The sequence below is a fragment of the Cherax quadricarinatus genome, chromosome 65 (assembly GCF_038502225.1).
Source record: "Cherax quadricarinatus isolate ZL_2023a chromosome 65, ASM3850222v1, whole genome shotgun sequence".
Taxonomy (NCBI): Eukaryota; Metazoa; Arthropoda; class Malacostraca; order Decapoda; family Parastacidae; genus Cherax; species Cherax quadricarinatus.
Window position 1 is genome coordinate 3,761,006 of NC_091356.1, and position 12,293 is coordinate 3,773,298.

At 40.7% G+C, this 12,293-nt stretch overlaps 1 protein-coding gene across 2 annotated transcripts in view; it reads right to left on the reverse strand.

The window, feature by feature from the left end:
• LOC138854633 (very long chain fatty acid elongase 7-like) overlaps positions 1 to 9,534 on the reverse strand; it is a gene marked incomplete at its 3' end in the record, with an annotated part of 45,996 nt that extends 36,462 nt beyond the window's left edge. Inside the window, 2 exon segments of one of the 2 annotated variants that reach the window (XM_070098880.1) lie at positions 4,701 to 4,894; positions 9,218 to 9,534. In XM_070098880.1, coding sequence (XP_069954981.1) covers positions 4,701 to 4,893 — 193 coding nt within the window. 2 annotated transcript variants of the gene reach the window in all.
• Between the last annotated feature and the right edge of the window lie 2,759 nt (positions 9,535 to 12,293).

Here is a 12,293-nt window from a genome sequence, read left to right on the forward strand (position 1 = left end):
ACTTGCTAAAAACCTAGCTAACTAATATTGTACAACAAGCTATGACTTTTTTTTTGAAATGAGAGGAAAACATGGCACCGCCAGCCAGCGGATGTTAAACCACGGGTGAAACACCGGGTGAAGGTTTAATTTTTCTCTATTCTTTTTGAACTAACTGTAAGATTTTATTTGTACTGTTCCACTCGTTTTACCAGCTCGTTCTGTTACTTCTACTCAGAATAAAGAGTAGGTTTAGTGTCGACCAACCAGCCACAGAGATACTACCCTTCTGTTCCTCAGTGTAGATAGTAGGTTGGTAGAAAACGACCAACCTGGGAGATAGTAGGTTGGTAGAAAACGACCAACCTGGGAGATAGTAGGTTGGTAGAAAACGACCAACCTGGGAGATAGTAGGTTGGTAGAAAACGACCAACCTGGGAGATAGTAGGTTGGTAGAAAACGACCAACCTGGGAGATAGTAGGTTGGTAGAAAACGACCAACCTGGGAGATAGTAGGTTGGTAGAAAACGACCAACCTGGGAGATAGTAGGTTGGTAGAAAACGACCAACCTGGGAGATAGTAGGTTGGTAGAAAACGACCAACCTGGGAGATAGTAGGTTGGTAGAAAACGACCAACCTGGGAGATAGTAGGTTGGTAGAAAACGACCAACCTGGGAGATAGTAGGTTGGCAGAAAACGACCAACCTGGGAGATAGTAGGTTGGCAGAAAACGACCAACCTGGGAGATAGTAGGTTGGTAGAAAACGACCAACCTGGGAGATAGTAGGTTGGTAGAAAACGACCAACCTGGGAGATAGTAGGTTGGTAGAAAACGACCAACCTGGGAGATAGTAGGTTGGTAGAAAACGACCAACCTGGGAGATAGTAGGTTGGTAGAAAACGACCAACCTGGGAGATAGTAGGTTGGTAGAAAACGACCAACCTGGGAGATAGTAGGTTGGTAGAAAACGACCAACCTGGGAGATAGTAGGTTGGTAGAAAACGACCAACCTGGGAGATAGTAGGTTGGTAGAAAACGACCAACCTGGGAGATAGTAGGTTGGTAGAAAACGACCAACCTGGGAGATAGTAGGTTGGTAGAAAACGACCAACCTGGGAGATAGTAGGTTGGTAGAAAACGACCAACCTGGGAGATAGTAGGTTGGTAGAAAACGACCAACCTGGGAGATAGTAGGTTGGCAGAAAACGACCAACCTGGGAGATAGTAGGTTGGCAGAAAACGACCAACCTGGGAGATAGTAGGTTGGCAGAAAACGACCAACCTGGGAGATAGTAGGTTGGCAGAAAACGACCAACCTGGGAGATAGTAGGTCGGCAGAAAACGACCAACCTGGGAGATAGTAGGTCGGTAGAAAACGACCAACCTGGGAGATACTATTCTCCTGTCTTAATGGACACTTATACTTAACTTCCTTCTTGTCATATGAGTGTGAATCATGCACACATTATGCAGGTTCATACGTAACAGTTCAGAAAGGAATCACCTTCCTGTTATGGATTTTGGTAGGATTACTGATCTCTTATTTGTCTCGTGAAAACTTGAAGTGGCAGGCAAATATTTATCTCCCCTTTTGCTTTAAAGTGGTACTTTTTCCTGCAATGTTTCCTTTCCTGTTTATATAATCTGGACCAGTCACATGAGCGATGAAACCTGGACTCTCACACACACCCAACAGGTGTAAATATATAACTGCTACAGTGATTCTGCTACAGTGATTCCTATATTATAGGTATTTTGCGAGTCACTTGAGCATTTCTACTTATACCCCTGCCCTATTTCCAAGCCGTCTGGCTGGGTACAGTAATATGCACTCTAATAATATAGTTTCCCCAATCTTGCTATTACTCTTTGGTAAGGGCACACTATCTTGCATTTAGGGAGATCCAATTTATACAGCCTTGCGTTTCTGGTTGTATCTGACATGATCGCAGATTTCAGGTGCACCTTGTGGTAAGTTCTTTCATTTCTACATTAGTCTCATATAGCTCTTTGTAACTTTTCTGTGGTTAGCATTACAAATTACTTTGTTATATGCTTTGCGAGGTGTGGGGCTCCATGCTGCTTGTGAATAACACTGACTTGTGTTTGTGACAACTGACGATTCGTAGGATTCATTGTTCGGATTTCTCAAAGACTGTTCTTAAAATGGTTAGATTAGCTAGATTAGCCAGATGATTAGCTAGATTAGCCATCATATGACGTCCACTAACAAGTGCTGCTCCTTCATTAGGATGAACTTCAGTAACCAATTTTATAGGCATTTCTGCATTCTAAGTGGTTTTGTAGTTTTTTATCATAAGTATAAATATAATAGGAGTCCTCAGGCTATCCTTCATCTTTATATATCCTAAGTAAGGCCTCATTTAGATTATACTACGCAGTTCGAGTCTAATATTAACAGAATTGAAAATATATAGAGAAGAATGACGAAGTTAATTCCACGAGGATAGACTTAGGGCACTGAATTTGCACTCCCTCGAAAGGTGAAAAATTAGAGGTCAGACCGAAGTGCTCAAATGAAAGACGGAATAAATAAAGGGGATATAAATAATGTACTGATGATATCTAACCAAGACAGAATTCGCAGCAACGAGCACAAGTTGGGAAAAAATTTAGAGAGGATATAGGAAAGCATTGGTTTAGTAATGCTGTGGATGAGTGAGAAACTCCCGAGTTATATCATGGAAGCAGCAACCTTGGGTAGCCTTAAAAAAACACGTTCGACAAGTACATAATAGGTTATGGGTAGGTGTGAGTTGGACCTGTTTGGCATGGGGCAATAAGTACAGTAGATAAAAATACACAAGTCATTGAGGAAAAGTTTTGCTAAAAGTCCTGTAAGCTGCATATGTGATTTTGTATTTAAATGGTATACCGACAAGATGAGGAATTATATGTCCAAGATCTGGGTATCTTTATTTATAGACGTTTCTCCATCCAGTGGCTTTATCAATGCAAATTCAAGGACATAATGAGAAGACTTATAAACCTTTCTGACTTTTGTAAAATCAGTTATATGACGGCTTTAATTATTCTCTTCATAACCGGAAGGTAATAAGGTATAATCTCAAGAAGGCGAGATCAGTTGCAATATCCTGAATCAAGAAACCTTTTCAGTTATCAAGGCACTTACTTCCCTTGAATGTATAAACTCACCTCTCTAGTTAGATTGTTGTCAACATTGACGCAGAAGAGTTCAAGGCAAGGGACTCCTATTTTTTCTTAAGATCAAACCACGCATAGAAGCAAGGCCATTTATTTATTGTTAAAGGGTATTAATATTCTGCACGTCTTAGCAAATCAGAAATAATTTTCTTGCCATTTGTTATTACGAAATGTTGACTAAGACAGTCATGTTCACTGGGTATGTGTGGGGATGTTCTGCAGTCTTGCACTGAGAATGGGAAAGAAATACGGAGTATTGAAGTTCTTTATTAACAACGTTTCGCCAATATTATTAAATGATACACAGCTCGCAGTATTCTGTGTCTTTTTCATTGTGACTATTTTTCTAGCCATTTCTCTCCAAACTGGATAAGAAATGGCCTAAAAGATTACATCTTCCACCGGTTCTGCTGTCTTCCGTACACGACTGATGAAGTCTACAGTTTAGGCGAAACGTTTTGACAAAAAAGATATCCATATGTTAGTGAGGGAAGGGGGCAATTGTGTTATTCTGGATGGAATTGTTTTTCCTATCCAGGGTGGATTTTTTTCCTCCTGCCTTTGCTATCACGGCTGGAATTGTTGAATTATCTAGTGGTGAATTTTATGTCGTACTCGTATACTGTTTTCATAATTGTTCAACCTTGGATTTTTGGTAAATGCAATTTTCTGATTTTTTTTATTCAGGCTTCGTTTCGCCCGTCAGGAGCTTTACTGAGCCTTTGATCAACAACCCTTCACAGGTATTAAGTCACACCCTTTTGAAAGCCCTTATAATGAATTTTGTTAATCATATCTACATCTTTTATGTCCATTATTTTTAACTATATATTATCTGTACATCTTAAGGATGTTTTAATGCTTTATATAAATAAGGTTTATTTTTTACACTAACAGGCGATTACCAACACAGATGTGTTCAGTTTATTTAATCTCTCTACAAGGACATAAAATGAGCCTTATATATACCTATGATAAATTTCGAGCGTTTTTTCTCCCGGAGCCCGGCCTTGGAACAGGCTCGTCTGGTGCTTGCCTGGTCAACCAGGCTGTCAGTTAAAGTCTACCTACCTTGCTAGGCAGGTTCCACTTAGTGGTGACAAGCTACTAACTGGCGTCATTGAAGCATATGTAATTTGCTATAGTTTAGAAAGGTTGTGTGAATAAAACCTGCCTTAGAACTTGAACTCAGAGGTTAGAACCCACTAGGGGTGAGGGGGAAGTGCGGATAGTTGAAGAAGAGACGGGGGAGAGGAGAGAACTTTAGCAATCATAAAAACCTGTTTTGAATTGTTGTTTTTATACAAGTGAGAATGGTTGGGTGCAAGTCTGGTGGGCTGACCACAGACTAAAAGAGCTTAATGCAGTCTCTTCCATTTTTACCTTTATATTGATAGTTATACGGGTGAATAAGACGCATGTGCAACTCAATTACCTAAACTGCCTATTCGTTTTACCCAGGTGTTTCTCATGTGTTTTATTCGACTGCATGTCGGTTTAGTATATCAAAAATATAATAAACGTGTAATATACCTGTCTGGTCGATGTGCTTTGACGTCCTCTCTGCTGCTTCCTTTGGGTAATCTTGCTTTGACTTCTTGATGAGTTGGGGTTGTGGTTTGTCTTCGGAACATGGTATGGAGTCCATGTGGCAAGACGGTAGACTCTCAAGACGGTATGCGAGGTCCTCACGACTGGTCTTTTGCGCAGATGGTATTGGAGCCATTCTGAAGAGAAAAGTACTACGTTAGTTTACGATTTTATGAAAATTCACAATATTGTTATTTAGTTCATCCCATTTCGGTCACAATAATTTGGCTAGAACAATTTACAAGTAGTTTACAAATATAAATAAAAGCTGGGCGACATTTCTCCCCGTCCTGAGCTATTGTCAACAGATATATTCAGATAAAATTAACACTTACAACATGCTTTGTGCATGCAACCACGCATATGCATACACACAGATAAGCGCAAACACACACGGGTGTAGGGCGACAGATTCGTGGAACGAAAACCCCGGACAAAATCCACCTAGCCAACCTAAACAGATCCAGCCTAACCTAACCTGGGGCATTTGTCCATCCCTCTTCCTCCCCTACACACGTACATATATATACAGACGAACTCATGTCAACACGTTTAATAACCTAACGAAAAAAATATATTTCACTGTGTTTGTTTAGTATTAAATTACTGTAAACAAATCTAAAATATATTTAGTTGGCTTAGGCTAAAATAAATTGCTCTTTTTATAATAAGGTTAGGTAAGTTTTCTAAGATTCTTTTGGTGCAAAATTAAAAATTTTTACATTAACGTTAATGAAAAAAATATATCTTTAAACGTATAAAAGAAAATTTCAGAAAGGACTTAATTTTACATGAGTCCTTGCAATTGACCAGTTTTACATATTCAGCACACACACACACACATATATATATATATATATATATATATATATATATATATATATATATATATATATATATATATACAGTGTATATTCAATTTGTTCTCATTTCTCTTGAAGTGGAAAAAAAAAAAACTCAATCCTCCTCCGACCGAAACTTTTTTTTTTTTTTTCAACAAGTCGGCCGTCTCCCACCGAGGCAGGGTGACCCAAAAAAGAAAGAAAATCCCCAAAAAGAAAAGACTTTCATCATCATTCAACACTCTCACCACACTCACACATTATCACTGTTTTTGCAGAGGTGCTCAGAATACAACAGTTTAGAAGCATATACGTATAAAGATACACAACATATCCCTCCAAACTGCCAATATCCCAAACCCCTCCTTTAAAGTGCAGGCATTGTACTTCCCATTTCCAGGACTCAAGTTCGACTATATGAAAATAACCGGTTTCCCTGAATCCCTTCACTAAATATTACCCTGCTCACACTCCAACAGATCGTCAGGTCCCAAGTACCATTCGTCTCCATTCACTCCTATCTAACACGCTCACGCACGCTTGCTGGAAGTCCAAGCCCCTTGCCTACAAAACCTCTTTTACCCCCTCTCTCCAACCCTTTCGAGGACGACCCCTACCCCGCCTTCCTTCCCCTATAGATTTATATGCTTTCCATGTCATTCTACTTTGATCCATTCTCTCTAATTGACCAAACCACCTCAACAACCCCTCTTCTGCCCTCTGACTAATACTTTTATTAACTCCACACCTTTTCCTAATTTCCTCACTCCGAATTTTCTGCATAATATTTACACCACACATTGCCCTTAAACAGGACATCTCCACTGCCTCCAACCGTCTCCTCGCTGCTGCATTTACAACCCAAGCTTCACACCCATATAAGAGTGTTGGTACTACTATACTTTCATACATTCCCTTCTTTGCCTCCATAGATAACGTTTTTTGACTCCACATATACCTCAACGCACCACTCACCTTTTTTCCCTCATCAATTCTATGATTAACCTCATCCTTCATAAATCCATCCGCCGACACGTCAACTCCCAAGTATCTGAAAACATTCACTTCTTCCATACTCCTCCTCCCCAATTTGATATCCAATTTTTCTTTATCTAAATCATTTGACACCCTCATCACCTTACTCTTTTCTATGTTCACTTTCAACTTTCTACCTTTACACACATTCCCAAACTCATCCACTAAACTTTGCAATTTTTCTTTAGAATCTCCCATAAGCACAGTATCATCAGCAAAAAGTAACTGTGTCAATTCCCATTTTGAATTTGATTCCCCAAAATTTAATCCCACCCCTCTCCCGAACACCCTAGCATTTACTTCTTTTACAACCCCATCTATAAATATATTAAACAACCATGGTGACATTACACATCCCTGTCTAAGACCTACTTTTACCGGGAAGTAGTCTCCCTCTCTTCTACACACCCTAACCTGAGCCTCACTATCCTCATAAAAACTCTTTACAGCTTTTAATAACTTGCCACCTATTCCATATACTTGCAACATCTGCCACATTGCTCCTCTATCCACTCTATCATATGCCTTTTCTAAATCCATAAATGCAATAAAAACTTCCCTACCTTTATCTAAATACCGAAACATCTCCACAATAAATATCCTAGTACTATACATGTCTCTTGCATCTCACTCTTCTGTACTTGATATTTCCTCCTACTTTTTTGGTCCGTAATTACACTGAGGAATATTGACTTCAGTCTCAGTTTAACGAATTGAAGTCTGGTGTGTATTACATGTATTCTTAGGTTTTTATAAAAATTATATAAAGCGACATCAGAACGTTGTAAAAATATATATGTAATTTCAACGGAATTACGTAGAATTGCATTAGAATAATATATTATTACTCGAGAGGCATATGAAAATAAGTATATCGGAATCGCATAAATTTTGCATCAGAATTATGTAAATATATAGAATTGCTTCAAAATATATCAGAATATATAAAAATGCATTGAAATATATTATTATTCAAAGAGATTCCACTAGTGATAGTAGTTCTGAATATATATCCTGATACTACTGTGTATATACACTCCGTGTATATAGACTAGGAGATATTACATTAACGGAGAGAGCGCTAAATTCGTAGGGATTCATACAGCATCTGGGGAAATGGAAGATATTCAGGGTCGATTCCAGGAACTGGAGCACAGGTCTACTCTCTTAGATCAAGAGCCCTCACCAGCATCACGGAACCTTCCTCTCCACACTCCTATCTTATTACACCTTAATACTCTCCACATACCTATTTTATTAACCTTCCTACTCTCCACATACCTATTTTATTAACCTTCCTACTCCCCACATACCTATTTTATTAACCTTCCTACTCTCCACATACCTATTTTATTAACCTTCCTACTCCCCACATACCTATTTTATTAACCTTCCTACTCTCCACATACCTATTTTATTGCTACTTCCTACTCCCCACATATTTTATATCCCTGTGTTCATATACATTTCAGTTCGTGAACACTTGAAGCTGTGCACCTCTCAGTGTATATACAATGAGACAGATATACCTCTCAGGTATTTCATTATTTTAGAAGTTCAAGAAATCTAAGCCCAGAAAATAACCATGATATTTACCAAGATTACTTCACTCTTAATAAACCCAAAGTTTAAACTAATTTGTGTCTTTATTACATACAAACTTTCGCTTTTTATAATATTGTTAAAACGCGTTTATTAATTTTTTTTTACTAACGTCATTACTGAATAAAATTTGATCGTGTACAAACCAATGTAGAATATTATTGCTATTATTAGTGTTATTAATGTTATTTTTCATGGGAAATAACGAACACGTAGTATGCATACGTTGGAATTTGAAGCAACTGGATTCAATTCAAGGAAAGGTAGGGTGTCTCCCCTTCCTCGGAACAAGAGCTCTTCACTGTTAACAAGATGGGGTATACCCCATAAAGGGGTAGATACAAACTCATGTGTGTTTCTGAATAGACATGTGCATCACTCATCTTTATTGCCATAACATTTAGGCAATGGAGATACCCAAGTGTTGCACATGTGTCTTTTACATCTGCTGGTCGGGGGTATAGTACACTAATGTATTTCTGCCACTGTGTATATAGTTTGTTCACACTCTTAGAGTGTGAAGGGCTATTGAAGCTATAACAAGCCTTCCATTTCTTGGATCAGTCCTGCTTGCTTCCCATTCTCCAGGTGCTGTTTACTTTGTATTATCAATATTATACATTACTGAAAAGTTGATGTGTAAGATACATGTGAGACACTATATATATTAACTGATAAACAGGCGAAACGTTTCGTCAGTAAAGTTACGTAATGTTGCACGTCTTGCTCATCAACTGAATGGTTGCCCGTCAGTATAATAGTGTTTTATTTGAGCAGAAATGTATGAGAGATAGTAACGTGTGTTTGTTATTGTTGGTGACTCACCTTTGTGAATGTAGGTTGAGTATTTTTTGTCTTGCCGAAGAGGAATTGAGAAGCTCTCTGATGGACTGAAACTTGTTTACTGTCGGTCCAGCGGCAGAACAGTGCTCAGCAAGACTATGACAGTGCGGCTACGACGACAACTCTGACACTACGTACCTCAGAAAACGACAGTTGTGGCTATGAATGAAGACTGTGAATGTCCAGCACTCTCCTCTACCCAAACTGTTTTGTAATGCTGCAGTGTTGTTGACAGTACACGGACAGCCGTACGGCGACCTTGCTCAATGAGCCAGTTTGCAACAGCGCGAAGGAGTGCCAACGATCTCCATCGCCTTGTTCAATTGTAACTACCAGGCAGTGTCCTTACAAAACGAAAATGGGCCTTCGGTGCATTCAGATATCGATTGGACATTCACAATTCTCCAGATTAACCACAACGTCTAAGAAAAAAAAAACTCCACTTCAGCTTGCAGCCAAACACTAACTAAATCACCTTGTGTCTGAGGTATTTATATATACGTACCCTGCCTCAGATGCCAGCTAGAACAATACTAAGATTGTTTGTACTAGGAAGCGAATTGAGTATAAATATTTTTTTAGATGAGTTTTGTCATTTTCAAGACGTTTAATTAGTAATATAGATAAGAACGTACTTCAGGAAATGAAAATTTAGGAAGTTTTATGAGAATTCATGATCCTTCTGCTGTTTCTTCCCCTCTCCCTTCAAACACACACACACACATACACACACACACCAGGAGCCAGGAACTCGGACTCGACCCCTGCAACCTCAACTAGGTGAGTACAACTAGGTGAGTACATAATTGGAAGATGAAGATTCAGATGAGTCAAAGGGATGTTAGGAAGTATTTCTTCAGTCATAGAGTCGTCAGGAAGTGGAATAGTCTGGAAAGTGAAGTAGTGGAGGCAGGATCCATATATAGCTTTAAGATGAGGTATGATAAAGCTCATGGAGCAGGGAGAGTGGGAGGATCTAGAAGCGATCAGTGAAGAGGCGAGGGCCAGGAGCTATGAATCGACCCATGCAATCACAATTAGGTGAGTACACACACATGTTAAGAAGTATTTCTCTAGCCATAGAGTTGTCAGGAAGTGGAACAGTCTGGAAAGTGAGGTAGGGAAGGTAGGTACCATACATAGCATTAAGAAGGGAGCAGAGAGATAAAGGACCTTTTAGCGATCAGTAAAGAGGCGAGGCCAGGAGTTATGATTCGACTCCTGCAACCACAATTAGGTGAATACACAGTCCTATGTCGAGGCCTTGTCAGGCCACCAGGAAATGTCGAGGAACGAAAGGGTTATGTTGCTGGGCACAAGGCAGTAAGTGAGAGGGAAGGGTAGGTAGAGAAGGTTACAGGCCCACTGCAGAGGCGCGACCAGGCCACCGGGAGATCCAGGAAATAATAAGGGAAGTAGCAATGGCTATGCTTAAATGGGACCCAGAGATGCGGAGGGACAAGCAATGAGAGGAGGAGAGGGAGAGGTCAGTTTTTATTCATGGGCTTCAGGAGATCGAAGGGAGGACATGCGAAGAAATAGGACTGGAAGAGAAAAAAAATAGAGATTGAAAATATCACCAAACAAACAATACAGGACGATATGATTGTGCTGATAAGTTTTCAGAGAATATGGGGGATACTCGAGGGGGAGAAATCGGCAGTTAAAGTGATTTTCAAGGCAGAAACGGTTTGGAACAGGATCCTGCAGCAGACACCCCAGCTAAAGGAACACCCTAGTGTACGGCTAAAGGTACAACCTCTGGTGTACTTAGTGTACTTAGGTACACCAGAGGGGGCACCTAGATCGCGACAGAACTAGGACAAAATGACAGACCATACCACGGGTGGAGTTAGAACCCGCGATCAGAGAGTCTCAAAACTCCAGACCGACGCGTTAGCCACTGGACCAGCTAGCTGGCTAATGCGTCAGTCTGGAGTTTTGAGACTTTCTGATCGCGGGTTCTAGCCCCACCCGTGGTATGGTTTGTTTGCAATCTTGTCATTACGATTTTGTGAGTCATGTAGACAAAACGACAGAAACTGAGTGAAAACATACAACGACGAAATAGGCAAGAAAGAGAGACAAGGCTAGAGTCGGGAGGGGACAACCAGAGTTGGGAGGGGACAACCAGAGTCGGGAGGGGACAACCAGAGTCGGGAGGGGACAACCAGAGTCGGGAGGGGACAACCAGAATCGGGAGGGGACAACCAGAGTCGGGAGGGGACAACCAGAGTTGGGAGGGGACAACCAGAGTCGGGAGGGGCCAACCAGAGTCGGGAGGGGACAACCAGAGTCGGGAGGGGACAACCAGAGTCGGGAGGGGACACCCAGAGTCGGGAGGGGACAACCAGAGTCGGGAGGGGACAACCAGAGTCGGGAGGGGACAACCAGAGTCGGGAGGGGACAACCAGAATCGGGAGGGGACAACCAGAGTCGGGAGGGGACAACCAGAGTCGGGAGGGGACAACCAGAGTCGGGAGGGGACAACCAGAGTCGGGAGGGGACAACCAGAGTCGGGAAGGGACAACCAGAGTCGGGAAGGGACAACCAGAGTCGGGAGGGGACAACCAGAATCGGGAGGGGACAACCAGAGTCGGGAGGGGACAATCAGAATCGGGAGGGGACAACCAGAGTCGGGAGGGGACAACCAGAATCGGGAGAGGACAACCAGAGTCAGGAGGGGATAACCAGAGTCAGGAGACAACTAGAGTCAGGAGGAGACAATCGGAGTCAGGAGAACCTGCACGCACAAGCGCCCACAGAACCACTCGCAGAACCCCGCAACCAAACATACTATCCTGGTGAAAGAAATACATTCCCAGATCAATGAAAATCCCAATAAAAGATTTACATTACCAAATAAAATAATCCCAATGAAAAAAAATACCCTCCCAGATCAATAAAAAAATTCTGGTATTAATTAAATGATTAATAATATGTTTACGAGAGAAATAAAAATCCAGAACAATAAAAAAGATTGATAATACAATGTAAACTTAGACACTAGCCAATAGGGCTCTTGATTCACGGAAGTGGAGCTACCCCTCCTCTTAAATTTGGTCTACCTGCAATTTCTCACACTATGTAGGACCCTTTCGGGCTTAGCTCTTCCCCGTCAATCTAATTATAATAGCAGCAATAATACTAAAAATAATAATAATAATAATAATAATATCAGTAATAATGATAATAATAATTCATTAAAATCATA